This window comes from Falco biarmicus, chromosome Z, assembly GCF_023638135.1.
Source record: "Falco biarmicus isolate bFalBia1 chromosome Z, bFalBia1.pri, whole genome shotgun sequence".
Classification (NCBI taxonomy): domain Eukaryota; kingdom Metazoa; phylum Chordata; class Aves; order Falconiformes; family Falconidae; genus Falco; species Falco biarmicus.
This window is the reverse complement of record NC_079311.1, coordinates 58,934,013-58,956,068: the sequence shown is the minus strand read 5'-3', so window position 1 is coordinate 58,956,068 and position 22,056 is coordinate 58,934,013. Positions and strand designations below refer to the sequence as shown.

At 38.4% G+C, this 22,056-nt stretch overlaps 1 protein-coding gene across 2 annotated transcripts in view; it reads left to right on the top strand.

Moving 5' to 3' along the window:
• CERT1 (ceramide transporter 1) overlaps positions 1-22,056 on the top strand; it is an 81,660-nt gene that overhangs the window by 53,839 nt on the left and 5,765 nt on the right. Inside the window, exons 7-16 of one of the 2 annotated variants that reach the window (XM_056324251.1) lie at positions 4,528-4,685; positions 11,289-11,381; positions 11,939-12,025; positions 12,969-13,061; positions 13,643-13,720; positions 17,755-17,850; positions 18,524-18,656; positions 18,776-18,846; positions 20,149-20,277; positions 21,065-21,194. In XM_056324251.1, coding sequence (XP_056180226.1) covers positions 4,528-4,685; positions 11,289-11,381; positions 11,939-12,025; positions 12,969-13,061; positions 13,643-13,720; positions 17,755-17,850; positions 18,524-18,656; positions 18,776-18,846; positions 20,149-20,277; positions 21,065-21,194 — 1,068 coding nt within the window. The remainder of the gene's footprint in view (positions 1-4,527; positions 4,686-11,288; positions 11,382-11,938; positions 12,026-12,968; positions 13,062-13,642; positions 13,721-17,754; positions 17,851-18,523; positions 18,657-18,775; positions 18,847-20,148; positions 20,278-21,064; positions 21,195-22,056) is intronic. The other variant, XM_056324252.1, reaches the window with a different exon arrangement.

The following is a 22,056-nucleotide window of genomic DNA, read 5'->3' as shown; positions in this document are numbered from 1 at the left end:
ACTTTCCAGTTAATATCTGGTAAATGAAACAAGTTGCATGTACAAAACACCAAGGGAGAGATTGGCTGAGCAATATTTACCCATTGGGAATCCTAGATTCTAATGATTTGAAGAATCAGTAATATGCAGGCGAGCGGAGGTTATCTTTATTCGGCAGCGCTGGGTGCATGGGGGATCACTCCACCAAAGTCATGTACACAGAGAGGACTTTTCAGTCCCCCATTTATACAAGCAACTCATACCTATTCATTAGTTTTCCAAGAAATTGTTTACATATTCATTACAATTCTGAGAATTCATTTACATATCTCATGCCTGCGCAATGTCCTTGAGGAGTTGTCTCTACACAGACTCTATTCCTTAGCGGCCATGTTTAAAGTTTTCATCTTTGCCATGTTGCATGTACAACAAGAATCTAAGACAAAATATCCCTTCTAAAGACAACCAACCCAAGGACTTAGCAGTCTGTACATCCGTCATGTGGCAATAAGGGTCCTTAGACATTTCCCGACTTTTAACTAAACATAGGTGTGTCATCCTTTAGATAAGTGGTACAGCATTCTCTATTCACTAAGAACATATAATCATGATCACGAGGTGTTCCCATTCATGTGCTTAGGAAAATGAGCGTATTTGATTTAAAGTTATGTAAGAATATGAAGAACAGGTGAAACCTACTTAAGGGAACCTCTTTGAAGATGGAAGGTGGTTTTGTGCTGGAACTATAAAGATGGAAGTGCTGCACAAGCTTAAGGAGAGAAATTCAATGTAAACCACAGTGGGTTTTATGTTGGATTTCTGTGCTTTGAATGGAGGAAGAATATTCATCAATGTGTTGCTGAAATAATGGGGTTGTTCTTATTGGAAGACTAAGCATAATTGATCCTACTGCTGTCCACAGAAGATAAGCAACAGTAGGTATTTGATGCCAAAACGGCACAGAGTAACTGCTCAGACTAATTTTGTCTTTAAGCAGCAAAGGTGTTTATTTCATGCAACGTTGGGGAGCTAGCTGATTCACACTGGACAAATTAGCTCACAAGTTTTCAGTGGAAAGTTAGGTATTTTGTTTTCAGTGGAAAGTTAGGTATTTTATACAGTTTTCATGAGAGGTCGCACAACATCTTTACATATGTACTCATGTGATTTTGACACCTAAACATTCCATTCGCAATAGGTGGGATCTAGGTGGAGTAGACCTTTCAATTTTCTTTGTTCAGCAATTTTCTGACTTGATGGTCTCCTTATCTCCTTCAGGTGCCCACCTTATCTTTTCTAATTATTCAGAGTACATTCCTTTCTAAACGAAGCATCACCCAGAGCATTGTACCAAACTCATCCTGACTAATCTTTTAAGACCTTGTTCTGTTTCATATTAATAAATGGTCATGCACTCGAATGTTTTTTCACTTTAGTGACATAAGATGTTAAGGTGGCATAAAATGGGAAAGATAAAGGAACTTCTTTCTATCTACTGTCTTTAAAATAACTTGCTGTTTTACTGGAAAAGAGATTTGATCAAACACATGGTGCTTGTAACATCTGTGGAAGTGTTATGTTATAAACGATAACAATTAAAACAATTTTATTTTGGGTTCAATCAATTTAGGTTGAGAAACTAAGCAAAAACAGCGCTGGGTGCATGGAGAACTCAATTAGCTCCACCACACACACACCTGAGTCCTAAAAGCAGCGCCTTTTATGCCCGGATCTTGACCAAATCCCTTCTCGCCAGATGTTCGTCCCGCTCTTTCCCCATTGGGCCGTTAGGGTATGCCTTCTCCTCCTACTGGCTCTCCTTTAGCGCGCTTTTTCAAATCTCAAGGTCTTTGTCTCCTTCGCAGGCCTTCTGGCCTTCTCTGGCGTGGTGTGGTTTTGCTTACCTTATCTCCTTTGGCGGGCTTTTACAGGCAGCGATTGCCTCAGGGGAAAGGGAAGCCATCATGTCGTCTTAAAGGAGAACCACACGTGCCCACTCACCACAACTGCGATACAGGTCCCAGATTTACACAGGGTACAACAATTATACTTATCACAGTACATTTTATTTTTGACATGAATCATGACTGCGTTTATCACAGTTACAAACAATGTTAGGAACAAGAAGGGAAAACTGACCTATCTTAACAGACATAAAGGTGTAGAAGAGCAGGACGAAAGAGCTATTGAAGGCTAAAGCATGGTATGAAGAATCCTTTACATGAAAGGCAAGAGAAGAAAAATCAGAAATAAAGTAAAATGCTTAGAGGACAGGATAACTAAAAAGGAACCATTTGGAAGGTGTTGAAATTGAAGTTAGAAGCAGGAAAAAAAATCATCCTGCTGCTTTTTTCACTTGGCTACATGTAGTTTGATCACCAAGCTAGTAATGGTAAGAACACTTTCCTATCGGCCTTTACCTTGAACCATATAGATCTTCTGATGCCAGATTTCATTTGGAAACACTAAATCTGTAGCTAACAGGAAAAAAGCATAAAAAAGGAATAGGAAAGATGTTTGCGCTCTCTAAATAAGAGAATCTCCTGACAAATACTTCTAATGTGCTGAAGCTCAGCTGTTGCTGAGGTGAGGCTCGAGATCATCTTTTGACATCTTCCAGGAAGACAAAAGTCTCCTGTCATTAGGAGTGAATTAAGATACTCCCATCATAAGGAATCTCTTGATTGACCATCTCTTCAAAGAAACAGGTTTTGCATCTTCCTGCAACAAGGTCGGTTTTGCCCGGTATTACAATGGCTGAAAGAAACTATGGACACTGTCTTGAAAACTGCAAGCTCTGCATGTATCAGTGCTACTTTGAGACTAGCCATTAAAGAATGACTTTGAATATATGATGACTGAAACTGTATGGAAGTATTAATGAGCTATAGCTGAGACCTAAAGGTATCTAGGAAAAAAGCTGGTACTCTTCCAGGAAATGAGCTGTGTTGCTGCTTCTGCCTTACAATCTTCCACAGAGATTTCTGGAATGATTTTATAGTGTTGCAGCCAGTAGTAGTTTCTTCAGCATGTCTAGCGTGTTGCATAATTACGAGAAAAAAATCACATCTGTAAGCACTGTAGCTGTGCTGATAAGCCTGCATATGAGCATGGTCTACACCAACAGGACACATTATTAATATAAACTGTGTTTTTCAGTCATGAAGTGCTATGGGAAGCTCTTGTGGAATTTTCATCATTCTCGGGGAATCTGCTGTATTGCCTCCTTGCCAGCTTATACCACTTTCAGCGTTGGCTTCCCGCATGGTCCCTCTGCAGCTATTAGGGGGAGGGGGAGCTGCTTTATCATTATTCTTTCTGAAACAGATATTTTTTTTTCTCCAGCCTCCATCATTTTTACCTTTTAGGGAATATTCTTAACATGAAACAAATAAGCTGTATTCTACTGTAGCATGTATGCTTATTTGAGGTATTTGTAGTGTGTAGCCTGTAGTCATCTCTCTGAAAAAGTTTGGTTCCTTCTGAAAAAAGGGTGTATAAAACCTCTAGAAACTTGAACCACTGCTTAAGACCATGTGATGATTGCTCTCTGTTCCTGAAGTGTAGATAACTGTGCTCTGTCACTGGAGAACAGCAACTGCATTTATCTTCCCTACGAGAACTCAACTGCTTGAAAGCTCTGCTTTGCTCTTGCAGAGAGCTATAGGTTAAACTTAAACAAATAATTACTTGTACTTTTTAAACTATGACAGTGATAGGTTGACAAACTGACAGACTAGGGTAAAAAAGTGATATCCAGCTAGATGGTAAGGCATTAGCTTGCCCCATGACATAGCAGGAGTTACTTTGTGCTGGGCTCAGTCAGCTTGCACATGAGTGTTACTTCTGCTTTCTAGTATTTTTTTACATTAATGTGTAGTGTTTGATTTGTTATTATGTCAATCTGCATAGGAGTTTGACATGTAATAGGTACCCTTTTTTGTCACACATTTTAAATGACTTCTTTAAATAACCTTAGCAACAGATGGCTTGGTTGACAGCATGAAATAGTTGTTGGAACTTCAAAACCCACAGTACTTGGGTAATTCAACATATTTGATACTTTTATCTTATACCTTTTTGCTTTGAGTTTTTTAAATTTGTAACTACCTGCTTAAGGCAACCTTGACTGTTACATTCTGGGTTTGATTGCATTTTGAAATTGTTCCTTTTCCTAGTGCTGTATCAGATATGTTTTAAGGTTGCTCTGTGTTAATTAGGCCCCACTTCAAGCTGTCAAACTGCTATTGTTACAAAGTATTACCACTCCCTCCACCCACATGGTTTGCAGAGTGCAGAGTAATACAGCATTACAAGCAGAATTGAAATACAGTATAGCAAGATGAAGCTGAAGGGATGTGTTCCTCCTTTTGAACCTCTTTCCTTATCCTGTAGATAGCTGAAAATTATTAGGACTTTTGATTTTTATTTTTAATTAACTTTCTAGCCAGTCTATTTTCATCAAAGAGTTGTAATATGAAGCATACATGTAAAATGCTTGTTTGACTTAAAGGCAGCTATCAGTGAATGATTCATGTTTGGTTTTAGTGTTTCCGCATGTGACACCCAAAGGAATTAATGGCATAGACTTTAAAGGAGAAGCTATAACTTTCAAGGCAACTACTGCTGGGATCCTTGCTACACTCTCTCATTGTATTGAACTCATGGTAAAACGTGAAGAAAGCTGGCAAAAAAGGTTAGATAAGGTAAGATCATTTTCCATTTACTTTTGTTGAAAAACAAAGGTTTAGCTTGACATTTCAAATGAGTTCTTGTTAAATTTTTGTTCCAGGAATTGCTTTTATTTTTATGTACAGCATTTGTTAATTTTAAGTGTTTTCATTACTACTTCTAGAAAACATTAAAGCCTTGTCCTGATTGGTGATAAAGTAACATTATTCATTATAGTCTGTCTTTTCCCAGCTCTTGTTCAGATGGTAGGTATAAAAAATACAGGCCTATAGAGAACCTGACAGTATTGCACAGTAATAAGTGTATTGCTTGCAGCCCTCTAAAAGAGACCTAATTATCCATGCTTGCAAAATAATGTGCAAATCTCAGAAATAATTTAATTGTGGTAGATATTGACAATACTGAGGAGAACAAATTGTTCTAACTTCAGATGTCTTTGACATACAATTATTTACTTTCCTTTAGGATATTAAGTCATGTTTTATGCTAATTGGCTAAAACATGGTATTAGGATATCTGTTGTTCTAATGGCAACAATAGTTCATGCTGAGCCTGTTAAATGACTATAGCAACTTAAAAGGAGCAGTGTCATCTCTTGAGATGTGCTGGAGGCATGACTAGGTTGTACTTCAGGCTTTGATTTCTAGAATCATGCCATCAATGGCTGGTGTCCTGTGCAGTCCGATAGCTATTATTCCATTTTTCATTTAACATGACTCCATGTGGTGTGTATGTCACACTTTAAATCCTACTTCATATGTTTTAGTGGTACACAATTCAACGAATGCATTCAGACAAAGTACTTCCATGTTTGAATCCTTAGCCTGTCTCCTGGGTCACCTTTGTTCATATGTCAAAGGTCTAGCCCTGTCTAACTGTATTAAGACTTCTATCAGTGCTTGTTACTGCTTCATCTAAGTCATTGGAGGAATTTACAGTAGATCTAAGGCTTGAAACTTGTTAGTAGAATTGGCGGGTAATTCAGTTTAGGCTAAAGACCTCAAGAGGTTTTTCTCTCAAACCTCCTGCTTAAAGGAAGGACAGTTTGAGATCAGGCTGGGTTGCTCAGGGCTTTCGTGAGCCTGGTTTCACATCTCCAGGGCTGGGGACTGCACAGCTTTTCTTGGCAGCCTGTTCCACTGCTCATTTATTATTCTAGTGAAAAAAATATTTTTCTTATATCCACTTGGAGTAACTCCTATTCCAGTATCTGCCTGTTGTGTTTCGTGCTTCTACTGTAGACTGCTGTGAAGATGTCTGGCTCTGTTTCTTAATGACTTCCTTGGAGGTACCGAAAGGCTACTGTTAGGTCCCCCCCTCAAAAACATTCTTGTCTCTTGGCTGAGCAAACACAGTTCACTCACATTGACGAGACTTTGCTTAGTGCATGGATCATAAAATCATAGACTCATTCAGGTTGGAAAAGACCCTTGAGATCATCAAGTCCAGCTGTTAACCCAGGAATACCAAGGCCTTCACTAAACCGTGTCTTGAAGTGCCACATCTACGTGGTTTTTTTAAACACCTCCAGGTATGGCAATTCCACCACCACCCTGCACAGCCTCTTCCAATGCTTGACAACCCTCTCAGTAATAATATCCAATCTAAACCTCCCCTGGAGTAACTTGAGGCCGTTTCTTCTTGTCCTATTGCTTGTTAGCTGGGAGAACAGACCCACCCCCACCTGTCTACAGCCTCTCAGGTAGTTCCAGAAAGCAGCAAGATCCCCCCTGAGCCTCCTCCAGGCTGAAAACCCCCAGTTCCATCAGCTGCTCCTCACAAGCCTTGTGCTCCAGACCCTTCCCCAGCCCTGTGGCCCTTCCCTGGACACGCTGCAGCCCCTCTACGTCCCTCCTGCAGTGAGGGGCCCAAACCTGAACACAGGGTTCGAGGTGCAGCCTCACCAGTGCCCAGTGCAGGGGGACAGTCCCTTCCCTTGCCCTGCTGGCCACACTGCTCCTGACACAAGCCAGGGTGCTGCTGGCCTCCTTGGCCACCTGGGCACACTGCTGGCTCATGCCCAGCCGGCTGCCGACCAGCACCCCCAGGCCCTTTCCCACCAGGCCCTTTCCAGCCGCTCTGCCCCAGCCTGTAGCGCTGTGTGGGGCTGGTGTGACCCAGGTGCAGGACCCAGCACGGAGCCTTCTTGAACCTCATCCAGCTGGCCTCGGCCCATCGGTCCGGCATGTCCAGACCCCTCTGCAGAGCCTCCTGTCCTCCCGCAGATCAACGCTCCTGCCCAGCTTGGTGTCATCTGCAAACTTGCTGAGGGTGCACTCGATCCCCTTGTCCAGAACGCTGAGAAAGATGTTAAACAGAACTGGCCCCAATGCTGAGCCCTGGGGAACACCACTGGTGACCAGCAGGCTCAACTGTCCAGCCAGCATTTTACCCAGTGATGAATTTTTCTTGTCCCTAAGTTAATATATGTTAATGCAGAATAATAATTACTATATAATTTCAATTCATTTAGGTTAGTTATTTGTAACTTTTTTCTTCTTCTGGGGACTAACTGTAAAGCACTTGTTTTAAGCTGCACGGGGTTAACAAATTCATCCTAAATTACATGTTAGGTCTCATGTGACTGATGCCTTGTGTAGCATGAGTAAATACATTTTGAAAGGCGTCACAAGCTTATTTGGAGTTCTTTTCCCGAAAATTAAAATACCAGCAGTTTTCTAAAGTCTTGGAGGTTTTAAGTTACTCTACTTTGGTAAACTTGAAACTTTTTTAAAATCATATGTCAATGAAATTTTCTGGGGTTTACAGCACACCCAAGGTAAAATACTTCTAATATAAAATAATTACTTTTTATTTGTACTCCTCTAATTGCTGGCCTTCTGGAAGAGGAGATTTTTAATTAAATAATCTGCAATTGTGGTGGGCTAGCCTTGGCTAACAGTCAGATGCTTGTCCAGCTGCTCACCACCCATTCAGCAGGGTTAATGGAATAAATAGGATGAGAATGCTCATGGGTCAAGAGAAAGGGAGATTGCTTACTGGTTCTTTTCATGGCAGTACATTCTTGATTTAGGAAAAAAATCACTTTTCTGATTTATAAAAGATTCAGTTAACAGGAAGCAAACCAACAAACACTAGAACAGCTTTCTTCCCCAATTTCCCAAGCACAGCTTCACTCATTCACTGCAAGCCCCTCTACCCACTGCTTGCTAGCCCCAAGCAGTGTGGGGTAAGGAATGGGGGTTACAGTTCATCTCTGCCATTCCTTTCTGCTCAAACTTTTTCCCCACACCACCACAGATCCCTACCGTGCAGCAGCAGTCCTCTGGGGAAAAAAAATGTGCCGCAGTGTGAGTCCTCCACAGGACACTGTTCCTTCAGGAAATGTCCCTCTGCTCTGGCTTGATGCCCGCCATGGGCTGCAGTGTGGATATGTTCTCTGGCCTGGAGCTGCTCCTCCTGCTGTTCTGGCCTTGGCATCTGGGCTTTTTCTCACTTTTTGCTCCCCCTTCCTCTCTCCCTGGGGTGTTTTTTGCTCTTAAATACATTCTCAGAGAGGTGCCCCACTTGTGGTGGGTGGACTCAGCTGTGTGCTGCAGTGGGTCTGTTTCAGGTCTGGCGAGAGCCACCTGTGTCTGACACAGGGCAGCCCCTGGCCTCCTCCCACAAAGGCCACCCCTGCAGTCCTCTGTGGCCAGCACCATGACACCTACACCCTTAAAGACAAAAGTTGACTGTGTTCAGACCTCTGCTCACACTGTTCCACTTCAGTTGTAGAGCTGCTTTTTTTTTTCTCCTCTGTCTTGTTATTTCAGTGGTTAAACGTGGCTTTGTTAGAGTTATCTTCTCTAACTGTGGGCCTGAACAAAAAACATTGCACAGTCATTTGATAAATAGATGTGGGAGGAGAATGGTATTTATCTTTGTACTTCTGGTTTTCTTGGCTAGATTGTAAACTGCTGTGAAAAGGAAGTAAATACTGTGAGATTATGAAGTTCAGAATACCTTCTCTGAGAGATTAGAGGGGAAAATTACATTAAATTGCACAACTGTTAGTGTTTACTTTCTAGCTGGGAGGGTTCTAGAGCTACAATGCCTGTAAAAGACCATCTAGCAGCGTTGAAAGGGACAGCATCTAATCTGTCATTTGCGTGTCAGTAGATTGACAACTCTGGCTCTGTGGTGTGCAGTTTTGCCAGAGGAAGAGTAACATCTCAGTCAGTGGCTAAAATCAATGAGCTTTTTACAAGTAGTGTAAGTGCCCCTGTAATCTGGCTCTCCTCTCCAGCCTCCTCAATCCAGTAGTTTCAGAACTGCCTTTTACTTAACAGCAACACACAAAGGTGGTTAGTAAGGGTCCCGTGACCTCACAAAATTATACGACCTCTATCTTGTTAAGAGCTAGCTTAGCCTAAAGATGCAAGATGGTTTTATGTCTGCTGAACTTGAAGCAAATATATTTCAAAATCATAGCTGTCCTAAAAAAATTCTCCTATTAAAAAAGCTCAAGTTGGGTAGAATCTGTTGAATCTACAGGTGACTACAATCTGACTAGAGATGAATACAGTGTTACGAAGTTAATAACTTTCTCTATAACCCCCAGCCTTGTAGCTTTTTTTAAATAACAGGGGGTTATGTTACATTCTGAAGGTTGGAAACTATTTCTAAACCTTTGAGAATAAGAAACTTATTATAAAAACATTTTTTTATTTTTAAGGACACAGCTAAAGTAACGCACTTAATTATTGTAATTTTAGTGTTCTATATTTAATTTCTGTTACCAAAATAGATGATGGCCAGAATAAAATTAATACAAAAGCATGTAATGTTATCTAGAGGCAATTATAGTTACAGCTTTGCTTTTAGCCTTTTACTTTTAGATGTTAAGATCCTGAGCTTGGCTTCTTGTTTATCCAGTGCAGTTACGTTTTCCAGTATGATCCTCTCAACTATATTTTAAAATAGACTTTTCTTAAAATGTATGAACAAAGCAAGGGTATAATTTCTAGTATTCGGTCCACTGTTTCATTTGCAACAAAATCCTTGTGATGATGCTTTTCATGTTGTCTTGAGTCCCACAACATTTTTCTATTAGTTTCATTTGGCTGTACTAGTTGTTATTAATGAGCAAACTTAGCTTCTGAACATTTAATTTTACTTTAAGATTAGCATGTTTAGGTAGCTTATTTGTTCACCTTTGACAATTTTAACTTAAACGTTTCATTAAATCTTACATGGTTTTAATACACCAGTAATTTTTCTGCTGTGCAAACAGTTTCCCTGTTTCTTCCCTATTTAATGTTGTTGCCAAGAGAAGCTGGCAGATTTAGTTATCTTTTGACATATGTGAATTATCACTACTTTGCAGATGTAAGTACAGAAGGTGTGGGGATTTGAGGTGAGCAGGAGGAGGAGTTGGGGGGGTGTATTGTTTTTCATTCCAAGTGTTCAGGTAAAACTTCTTTTTCTCAATGAGTTATAGTCAAGTCATGCTTTATGCATCTTCAGGACTCTCCAGTTACTTTCAAAAAAAGATAAATATGCCAAGTTCTGTGAAACGTAAGTGTTAGCAGTTATTGCCTCCTTGTGATAGTGTCAGAAAGGAAAACACTCACAGATAAAGACAATACTGTCTTCAAAGTGCTGCTTTTTTTCCTAAGAATCTTCCTGTGGAAAACTATACTACTTCGTTTTACATCAAAACTGTTGCTTTACTTCTGAAACTTTTCTTTAGAAACTGGAAAATGTGTTCCAGAGTGAATGTTACCACCAGATACCCAGTTGGTAAAGTCAGCCTTTCAGTATTGCTTAAGGGTTCTCCACTGAATCTTTAAAATTCAAATTGGGTTGCTGTATAATTATTTTGATATTTACAACAAAGTTGTCATCACCTGGAAGACCGAACTTTGTTCCACATGAAGTGATTCTGAAAGGGGACAGAGGAACATCTTGCATATTAAAGCTGATTTCTGCAAGAATTTTGTGTTTATAGGTTTTTCACTGGGAATTATCTGGAAGTATGTAGAATTTGCCCAGGAAATACTAGACTTAATCTGATTCTGGCTTTACTACTTTTTTACTCAAAATATACAACACTACAGACATCAAGGGCTCTAGTACAGTCACACCTATTATGGGAAAATGATGTTGAGTAGTTAGTCTCTGCATGGAGTTCACAATGATTTGCATTTGTCCCATGCCAGCTGATGATAGATACATAGTTACATGCTGTGACTTACTAGTATCTCACCACATTCAACAAGTTAGTTTTTTATTGGTCTTACTACTCACCCTTTGTTATCTCTGCCCAAGCATCTGTGTCAAAGAGATTTCTGTCACTCAGATACAAAGTCTGACCCTTAATAAACCATGAATAGCTGTGCTTAAACTAGATAACTAGTTTTTGGTCACTGATGTGGTTTCTTTCTTGTGACTTAAAGAAGGTACCCTGAAGGTTACTGGCTCCCCAAGCTTTGTATTATGTAGTATATGTATATGGGTGTATATATAGTGCATACATGCGAATAAATTCAGAAAATCAGAGCTTTGCAGTTGTAACTTGGAAAAAAGCTATACTGGTCATTCCATTTATTGGTATGTTGACTATTTTCAGTCAGTTTATTCTCTCTGCACCAAATGATCATGTAATTTTACAGGAGATAGAAAAAAGGAGAAGAATTGAAGAAGCATACAAAAATGCTGTGACAGAACTGAAGAAAAAGTCCCACTTTGGAGGGCCAGACTATGAGGTACAAATTCTACTTTTGAAATTTTAAAAAATGCTATGCCTTGACTCAGCTCTACCAGTGGTTTAGTGTTAAACTGTTCTTTCCAAGAATTTTCGATAGACATCCCCAGAATTTTATCTTCTCTTGTTATGTTTTGAGAGCACATATTTGAAGTCTATCCTGGATTGGATTCCCCAAGGCACTGGAATACTTGGAAGGAGTCTTAGCTACACAATTATGTTAATGTGTACTTTACTGACACACTGTAAACATCTGTAAGAGACTATATAGATTTAATTAAAACCTAAATCTGATGTGAAAGCATGCTAACACTGTAACTTAGTTTCCTGGTTTTTTTCTTCTTTATACAACTATCCCTAAATTGTACTTAGAGTAACTTCCTTTAACAAGTAGAGTTTTCAGAGAAACTATAATCTAAGAATATTGGTGAAAATATTTGAGGTCTATAGAAAAAAATTGCTTCTGCATAATACATAAGTATGAATTTCTAATATTAAAGTGAAGTGGAACTCTCATAGCTCAAAAATTCTGAACTGGTTTTGTTTCTTATGCTCTAGGAGGGTCCTAATAGTCTGATTAATGAAGAAGAGTTCTTTGATGCCGTTGAAGCTGCTCTTGATAGACAGGATAAAATGGAAGAACAGGTATTGGTACTTGAAAAATGTCTTAAGGTGGGCACTTCATGGGAGACTTCTGACTTAAACTCAGTCCTGTGGTGCATCTCATGAAGCTCTAGGTAGCTTATTCTGACACTGATAAGAGGAATTCACTTAATTTTTTTACATTAAATATTGTTGCTTAACACTAATTTTGAGAAAGTGACTTCATAGTTTATATAGAAAAGGACAGTGTGATATGCTAACTGAATGTCTCTAGTTTCTAACTCCTAAATGAGTGTCCTGTATAAAACTTACCTTTATATGTAACTGATGCCCTATGCAAATAAGGATATCAAATGCTGCAGCTGTTTCTCAAAACCTAATTAATTGCTCTGAAGCATCTGTTGACTAACAGTATGTGAAATAGGAAAGATGGCAGTTGTGTTGGTGTTTGCTTTTTATTTTAAAATTCTGAAGGCTGCAACTACTTCTCTAATTTATTTCTTGAATACACTTGAATGACAAGGATCAAAAAAGGTGTAAGATGCATGTGAGGAAATACAGGATATGAGAACACACAGCAGTATATAAAATAAGGGATTAACAAAGTGGTGCAGCATCCTCTGTCTTGAAAGTGTTTAGGCTTATGAATACCGTGAATATAATTACTTGGTTAAAACTAAAAGACTCTCCAGGGTGCATATATACCCAACAGTCTACCTGTGCTGGGGTCTCTTAGCTGAGTGTGAAAGTTCTGAGTGACTTTTGTACGACTACATGGATCTGATCTATTCTGCTTAATGCAGAAATATACCTTGAAGTATACATGAATTCAGTCTTCAGGCCTGTTCACTTACTGAGAATTCCAGCAGGATGACAGCTTCATGCCTGTCGTGGACAGCATTAGTTGTTTTAGCCACTACATAGATTGAGGATGACTCATAGTCCAGGCAGTTGACTACTAATAATTAAACCTGTTTTGTTGCAGTCCCAAAGTGAAAAGGTTAGATTACACTGGCCAACATCCTTACCTTCTGGAGATGCATATTCTGCTGTGGGGACTCACAGATTTGTCCAAAAGGTAAGATACTTCTTATGATCTCCTCCAAATAATGGGCTGACCTGTAATCGTTCTGTATAATATCTTGTATGAGTTGGTGAGATATTAACTTTTTTTAGGTGTTTCTAGTAACTTTCAGTGGTATACTCACTTCCAAATGAAGTAGCTGGAATTGGAGAAGGACTGTTTTCTGTCTTGGCTCAAAAAATACTGATATGAGTATCTATTTAGAATACTCTTGACTTGTATCAAGCTTGTCAGAATTAGTAAGGGAAAACTCCCAATTTGTGACCCTCAGTGTTTTTAAGATACCTTCACCAAAATTCATTGAATTGATTTTATTAAAAAAAACCATCCAGTCACTTGTATCAGGATCAGTTGACTGTTTTTTAGTGTTACTAGAAACACTGTGCTCCTCTCAGAGCTGCGCTGGGAGCATAATACAGAATAGGTGCATGAGATCAGCGTTTGCTGCTGTGCTTGCTGCTTATGGTGCTTTTGTTTTCCTTTTCTTCATTATCTTGTGCTTGTAAGTTGGTACTGAATGCCCTGTTGTGCCTTTGTTCTGATTACTTGGTTTTTTCTTTGTCTGTCTCTGGTAGCCCTATAGTCGCTCTTCCTCCATGTCTTCCATTGATCTAGTCAGTGCCTCTGATGATGTTCACAGATTCAGCGCCCAGGTACTGTATTAATGTGTAGAGTGGGGGTTGCATATCTCTGCTATATTTCATCCTCTTCTCTAGAAACCTGGGTTTTTTGTTACATAAATCACTGCTTGCTTTAAACTAGTACATTGAGATAAACAAAGGAGTTCTCTATTTCTGTACTAAATGGTTGTCTTTTTACATTCAGCTTGCATGCATATCAGTTGTGCAGAGGCCCAGATCTTGTGAAACTGTCGGATTTAATTCCATAGCTTTAATAAAAATGCCTACCATTTGAAAATCTTGCATTTCTGATTATTATAGAAGTTGAGTAACACCTGTTCTGTGTGGGCTGGAGATTGAATAGTTTTTAAATCCAAAGTTTAATTTTTGTCTTTAACTTTTGTTTGTAATGTCATTAATATACTAAACATCAAGGTTTACTTATTACCATTTTTTTTACCACTGCCACTAGTTTTATTACTGTAAGGTCATAAAGTCTGTTGGCAAACAAGGTTGTGGGTATGAGAATTTTTACTGAGCATTTCAATATATTCACTTATCCTTCAGAAAACAAGTCGACATCCTGAATATGTCAGTGTAGTCATAGACATATTCCAGTAATATACAAAATTACTCTAGGTGCTTACTCTGAAGATCATAATTTAGAGTAGAATTAGATAGGTGAGTTCATGTGTTTGCTCTTTAGTCTCAAAAAAGGTTGTTCAGACATGGCATTCATGCCATTAGTTTCCTTCCGCTGTGGTCAGTATGTGATTGTGAATATGGAGCTTCCTTCTGACATCTGTCATTTTAGAGGGTTTTTTGAAATCACTAACTAATGCTGAAAAAAACTTGCTTTTTCAAATAGAAGGAATGAATTTTCTTTTGATTAACAGAGCCTGGAATTGTAGCATCTGCAGACCTTACTAGCAGCTTTGAGCAGGACCCTAATATTTAAGGGTATACTCATTGGACTGAAACCCTGACACTTGGTCTTGCAGTCAGTTTCTGAAATTGGAACTTACCACTAGGGAAAGAGTGTGTGGGTCATAATTGCACAATACTGATAGGCTTGCTCATCTGCTGGTACTCCAGTAAGCAAATTAGTTTTTCAGTTTTAGTTTGGGAGGAGGGGGGAGATCAAGCAATAAAGAAGCACGTTTGACTCCAAAGATAGGAACTAGTTGTCTGTCAGGCTATTGGGTACATGGACAGTTCAATACAAGGGAAACTCACAGCTGCTAAAATATGCAGGCCTCCTCATTTTCACCTCTCTTATGCCTGTGGTAACGTTTGTGCATTTGTATGATAAACCTGAGTATCTGGGCACTAGTGAGGCTGAAATCTAACCATTTAGAAACAAATCTGAGATGGACCGCATCCTTATCACAATAATGCAGATTGAGGTTAAGGATCAGGATCAAATGGACTGGTGTCACCACCACACCCAGATATTTTCACTAGAACAAACTTTTGCCAGATCAACAAATAAATCCACCTACTGTGGAGTTCCATTGCTACTGAAAAAGCAGGTGAAAGACAACTGAGAGTATGAAGAAAACATAAGCACACCTTCTTTTGGTGGCAGCCTGTTCTGGAATGGTTATTAATATGAAGCTGGCCTCTGTCCCCAGGCTGAAGATTTGGCTTTTAGAAAGGCAAGCAAATATCTTGACTCTGAATAAATGTGACTTGTTTCTAGACTTCATTCATACAAAGGGAATTTTCGTATCACTAAAAGGTTAAGTACAGACTTGCAGCCTTGTTTTTAAGATTGAGAATTATAAAAATGTATTCTGATGGGAGCTAATTCTGCAGTGTGCCTCTAGAAAGGCATTGATTTGTCTCTGCCAGTTAAGTGGGAGGTCAGGTCACTTTCATTTAAAATGCAGTTACTTTTTTGAATTGTAGATCACTTTTAAAGCACTGAGATTTTAAAACATTGAGCTGTTCTAAGGGCCTTTGAAGTGAAGAACTTCCCACTTAATGTTCATGCCAAGGCCACCTGGCATACAGGTTACAAGGGAACCAGAGGTAAATGCAGGCCTGTCCAGTAGGGAGGAGCCTGTGAGTCTTGACTGTGTGCCTCTGCAATAGCTGCAGGCTGACAGACAGCGGCCAACGTGTAGATTACATAGTTTGGACTGGTAGTATGTATGCACAAGGCAGTTGTAGGTACTGCAGTTGCTTGGTGAAGCAGAAGTAAGAAAGCTGACATTGCGCTCCTGTTGATGCGACCTTCTCTTCTTCCCTTGCTACTCCCATCATTCCTCTGCATTTAGCATGAAGCAAAAAGCCGCAAAAGACAAAACAAACATACAAAAGCTAGCTTTGTCCTTAATAGATTAAGAGCTAGGGGAGAAGACACACAGAGACCTGAAGGTGTTGCAGGTAAACATTGGGGTCATACTGAGGATTAATTTCTGAAAGAAGTGTGACCTACAGCTAGTAATTAAATATCTAAACAGTCCACATTCTTACCTGTTTTGGATTATACTGTCATTGTTTCTCTGGAAAAAATAAATAGAAGAATCCTTTACAGGAAACCTGCTAGTAACTGGCAGGAAAAGATGTCCTGTTTAAAAGCAGGAACACAAATCTTGTGGGTGTTTTTGGTTCATTATAACTCAAGAACAAACAACAAAACCAAACAAAACTCAAAAAACTGGACTGATAACTTTTGTACAGAAGACTATAGTTAAAATAAAAATAAAATCCATTGTGTGGAAATTCTAGTTTATGTACTTCAACGATTTTTTTTAATTGATTCAATTACCTTTCTTCCTGGTTTTTGAATGTGTTGTCCATGGAGTACATAGTACAAACAAAATTAGTGCTTGAAGTTAGAAGTAAATAACATCTTTCAATTCTGTATTGTATCAGAAAGATAATTAAATATGACTTAATTTTGGTTTCTACTTGTACTACTTGCTCAAATAGGTTTTATATGTTTTTATAGGCACACTAGGCTTTATTTTTTTGTTAAGTTGTGCAAAACCACTCACAGTACAGGTTCAAGCTATTCATCTTGTGATTGTGCACTTAGACTAATCTTTGTGTTGGTCAGTTAACTAACCTTTGTAGTGCTGTCTGATTTGAAAAAAATGGTATTTCTAGTGATTTGGGAAAATAGTGTCAATCACATGGACTTATTTGCTGTGACAAGTTTTGTGGTCGCCTGTCTTTTGGGTGCAAAAAAAGTTATTAAAATAGTTCCAGTACTTTTAAAAATTACACAGCAATGAATACTTTATATTTTTGCTTCTCTTTTTATTTGGGGGAGAGTGGGATTTTGGAGGGGGGCTGGGGGTAGCGGGGGACACAAAAGAAACAGATTATAGATTTAAAATAAAAATCCTATTTCTTTGTCCCAGGACATGCATGGTATATGGAATAAAATGAGGTATTCGCATAGCTTGACAAAAATGTGTCCAATATTTGGCCTTTAAGAAAAGGACATTTCTACCTAGCTAAATAATTTTTAAATTATTATTTTATAATAGTAGTCTGATTCATCATAAATTTTCTTAATGTAAGCTTTTCTGTCTTTTTTTCTAGCTGTGCAAAGATGCCAATGAAACCGAATAAGCATGCTTTGTTCATTACTGTTTCCTTCACTGTTCTTGCAATATAACTTGTGATATGCACTTGTTTTCTTAGTTTGTCTTCCTCCCCACCCCCCACCTTTGTTCATATTTTTAAATGCTCCTCTGAGTATCTTGCAGTGCATTGGAATTGCATTTAGAGATACCTGAAGTAAGTTCCTGTATGCTGAAATAAAATTGTCTTAAGTAGAAATAGTGAGTTTTGACACTTTACAGGTAAAAGGAAGGATAGGAAATACCCATAACGAAAGCTGGAAGCTGAATCAAGGTCTTGGGCTTTGTTTCTAAAGTCCAGAAGTATCTGCTGGTTCTTAACCTGTAATAGAAAGCTCTGTTGTCCAAATTCTGCTTCTGCACAGGGTCTGAAGTATTGACTTGTGGCTTCCAATAGTGTACAGTCTCTGCCCAAGAAGATGAAATGAATGAGCTAAAAATGTGTATTTATTTTTTTCTTCTTTAAAGGTGGAAGAGATGGTACAGAACCACATGACGTATTCCTTGCAAGATGTAGGAGGAGATGCCAATTGGCAGCTAGTGGTAGAAGAAGGAGAAATGAAGGTAAATGCTTGGGGTTTTGTGTAATTGATGTGAGATTATATGCTGTGAAGATGGATAATTTCACTCTGCCAGACTTGGCAGCGCTAGATTTATGGTTGGACATGATATCTGAAGGGTTTTTTTCCAACCTAAATGATTCTATGATTCTCTGGGAATACTATCACTCGGCAAGTTATGCTGTTAAAACTTCTGAGAATGGCATTCTTTCAAGTTAGGACTGGAGTCCACAAAGAGCTGTGGCTTTTATTTGTTCATACAAAAGCCTGTCTAACTCTTGCAATAGCTTTGCCTTTGCAGATTACTTTCTCATTCTCTCCTACTTAAAACATGGTATCAAAATGATGTGTAAATTGAATGTACAAACATGTTAAGAGTAGCAAGTTACTGCGTTGGCTGCTCTACTGTGCTTGTATGGATCCTTGTACATAGTGGTAAATAAAGTAGCTTAATTTTTGAGTAGGGAGTCAAAGTACTAGTACTTACATATTATGTGAATTGCTGTGTAAGAATGTCTGCAGTGGTAGTTACCAGGAACCGTGACATGGCAAATGGTTTGTGTGTTAGTCTTCTAGGTGGTTGTTTTTTTAAAAAAACTGATGAAATTTAAACAATTAAAACATGAACAGTTCTGACAATTTCTATTCTACATTTCTTTCTTTATATTTGGCTATAGGTATACAGACGAGAGGTGGAAGAGAATGGAATAGTTCTAGATCCTTTGAAAGCAACCCATGCTGTTAAAGGGGTGACAGGGCATGAAGTTTGCCACTACTTCTGGAATGTCGATGTTCGTAATGACTGGGAAAGTAAGGAATGGGTTCTTAAGTTTTGCACGTTTATCAGCAAGGATATTGTTTATAACAATGACCTAACATCTTGCTTGGTTACTGATGGATTATTTTTTTCCCCCCTCCTCCTCTTTTAGCAACAATTGAAAATTTCCATGTTGTGGAAAATTTAGCTGATAACGCAATCATCATTTACCAGACACATAAGGTAATAACACTTCAGCCGTATGCATACCTTACTGAGACAGTCTGGGGCATATGTGTTCTAATCTTATTCTGAATACTTTCATGTCTTAATTTAAAATACTGTTCAGAACTGTTTCAGAACAAGTTCTGTATTAAACTGCAACTTCATCAATTTTTCAGACTTGTCTTGATAGCATATTTGGTTGTGCATGTGCCTGATAGAGCTTGTAATAACAAATGAGAATTGCTTTTAATCTCTTAAATATATCACTGTCAGAAAGGCAAGAGTCATCTAAAGCAAACGGAAACAGTAAATCAACACTTGACTACAAGGAAGAAACCTATACCACTGTATCATATGTTTTCATGAAATGATGCAAATTATTGTTGACAAGCATATTTGCATTATGAGGTGGTATAATTGCTGGTTCAACATTTGTTCTTGTAATTTCATTATGTTCTTCCTCCCGCAGCCAGTTCTAGTGTAAATTTACTAAAAAGTTCCTTTGTATTATAACTCCACAACTGTAGCTTAAAGGCTCAAAAAAATTGGGAATGAAGTGTACAGATTCATCTTTAATCTTGCATGATTCCACGTATTAGTATACTCAAATATTAAACCACATATTTTTCTTTGACAATTTTGTCAGTAATGCAGTTACCTTAAACTTCTGTATTGTAAGAGGACTCGTGATTTTAAGTAGACAGTTGTGTGAAGTGTATAGTGTTACAGTAACGGCTAGACTTTCTAACCCTATTGAGTGTCAGGAAAATGGCTCTTCTATATTTTCTTATTTTGTCAGACATTTTGCTTCTGAAACTCTCTTAGATAACACCAGTTTACCAAATCTATCTTACTGAAGTAGTAGCTTTTTGAAATAATACATGTCTTAAATATGTTTCTCCACCTCTCTCTGAAGACTTAAGTAACTGTGGATGCATCTACTTTATACTTAAATACTAGTTCAGTTTGTGTCTTACAAGTATTAACTAAAAAGTAAACCTCAGGTTGAGGGAACAGGAGGGGAACTGCCTCTTCCTGTTTGTCTGCTGAAAAAGTCATTGCAGCTTGGCTTTCTGTGTTTCAAAGGCCTTAAATTTTTGCCTTAAATTTTTAAAAATTAAGCATGGCCATATAACCTGATACTCATCTGTACAACAGCTATATTCTGTTTCAGTTTTGAAAATGAAATAACTAACTTGAAGAAACTTTACTTAAATAATGTGATTAACCTGGTTTGCCTTTCTTGTGTTCTGCTTTTAAAGATAGTAAGTATTTAATTTGCAAAACTGGGAGAGTTTATATTCAGCTGTTTCTCTGCAGAGGGTGTGGCCAGCTTCTCAAAGGGATGTGCTATATTTGTCTGCCATCAGAAAGATACCAGCATTCAGTGAAAATGATCCTGAAACATGGATTGTGTGCAATTTCTCAGTGGAACATGACAGTGCTCCTGTAAGTGTTATTTTCATTCTGTCAAGTTCTGCTTTTAAGGTAATATTTTTCCATTACATGATAATGCGTGTGCAATACTAATGTGTGGGAGTTGAGGAGGCTGTGCAAAAACCTAGTTTATTTAAACTAGGTGATGCAGTGACCTGATGAGAGCATTCTGAGCCAAAAGCGTTCTTGCCTTACCTCAGCAGTTGGCAGACCTAAGGTGTTGCAGTAGAATACAAGCAAAATTTCTGGAGATTTGTGAACATCTTAAAGAATTGAGCTGATTTCATGTGGAATCAAATCAATAACTCTTACATATTGTCAGATACAGGAGTAGGTTTGTATAACTGTAGATGTGGAATCTGTTAAACCTCCATCTTGCAGTTCTGCCTTGCTTCTGTCAGGTAGTAGCAGTGAGTTATTTTCTGTGGAGTATTTCTGTGCTGATTGCTATGCCATAGCCAGCTTACCAGGGAAAAGTGACTTAACTGGTATTTGTAAATGCTGATTCATTATTCTTTAAATGTTTCTCTACTCATTTGTCACAGTAATTGAAGTAATTCACTTGTAATAGCTATTAAGCAAGCAGTAACCTGAGATTCAGGCATTTGAGTTCAACCCTTTCCCAGTTCACCATGTACCTTTCATTTCACACAGTTGTTACATCCATGTAGTGCTAGAATGCACACTCTCAGAAACACAGCTTCCAAGGTGTCCTGGACTTCATAGTAGATTGAAATGTTAGCAGCTAAGTATGCCGGAACAAATTTAGAGACTTACAAATGTTTAATTTTTTTGGCAGCTGAACAATCGCTGTGTCCGTGCCAAAATAAATATAGCTATGATTTGTCAGACGTTAGTAAGCCCACCAGAGGGGAACAAGGAAATAAGCAGGGACAACATCCTATGCAAGATTACATATGTAGCTAATGGTAAGTCTAAAATTTTTCAATATGACATTTGTGATGTAAGCTAATTCTGGGGAGCTGAATACTGGCAAAAAAAGCTTTGTGTACTTTTCTGTTACATTTACATATAGCGTCACACTTTCAGTCTTCATGTTCAAAAATACTTGAATTAATGTGCTACATGAATTAGAGAATGGATTCATTCATTCTGTGGCATGCTGGGAGGAATAAACGGAAATGGTGTGTAGCTCAGTCCTAAGTACAGACCCTTGGGGTGGAGGAGGGTGGGCAGAACTGTCTGCAACTGGGATGACTTGGCATAGCTTTTAGCTTCAGTAATAGTATGTCTTTTTCATGTATTGCTGTAATTTTCCCCCCCCAATTCATCTTGTTAGGCTGAAAAGCTGCTGACAGTGAAGATACAGTTTGTACCCTCAGTGTTAGGGAAGAGCAAATATGAGGATGTTTGCAAGCTGTATAATCTAGCCTTTTTAACTGATAGTATCTTTAATATTGACTGAAAAGTTACTAAAGCCAAACTGTATTGTCACTGGCCCAGTATTTAGCAGTGTATTGTAGTATGAGCTACATACTTAATAGCTCCTCTCCTGCAGCTACGAAACACTGAGTAGTTCACCTGCTTATTACTTTTAACCACCTATTACATGGCTTACTGAGAGTCAAAGTCTGAAAAATTAGTTCCCTAAATCCTTGCCATATGAGTGATATGATCTGTGTTAAATCCTGTATAAATAATACTAAATAAATAACTAAATTATGGGGTAAGCTGCTTTGTTTCCTTTTTAGAAGTTTCCCGGTTACTTAAACACATTTTCATTGATAAATTCTGAACTATGACTATATGTGAAGTGACAGCTTTTTCAGC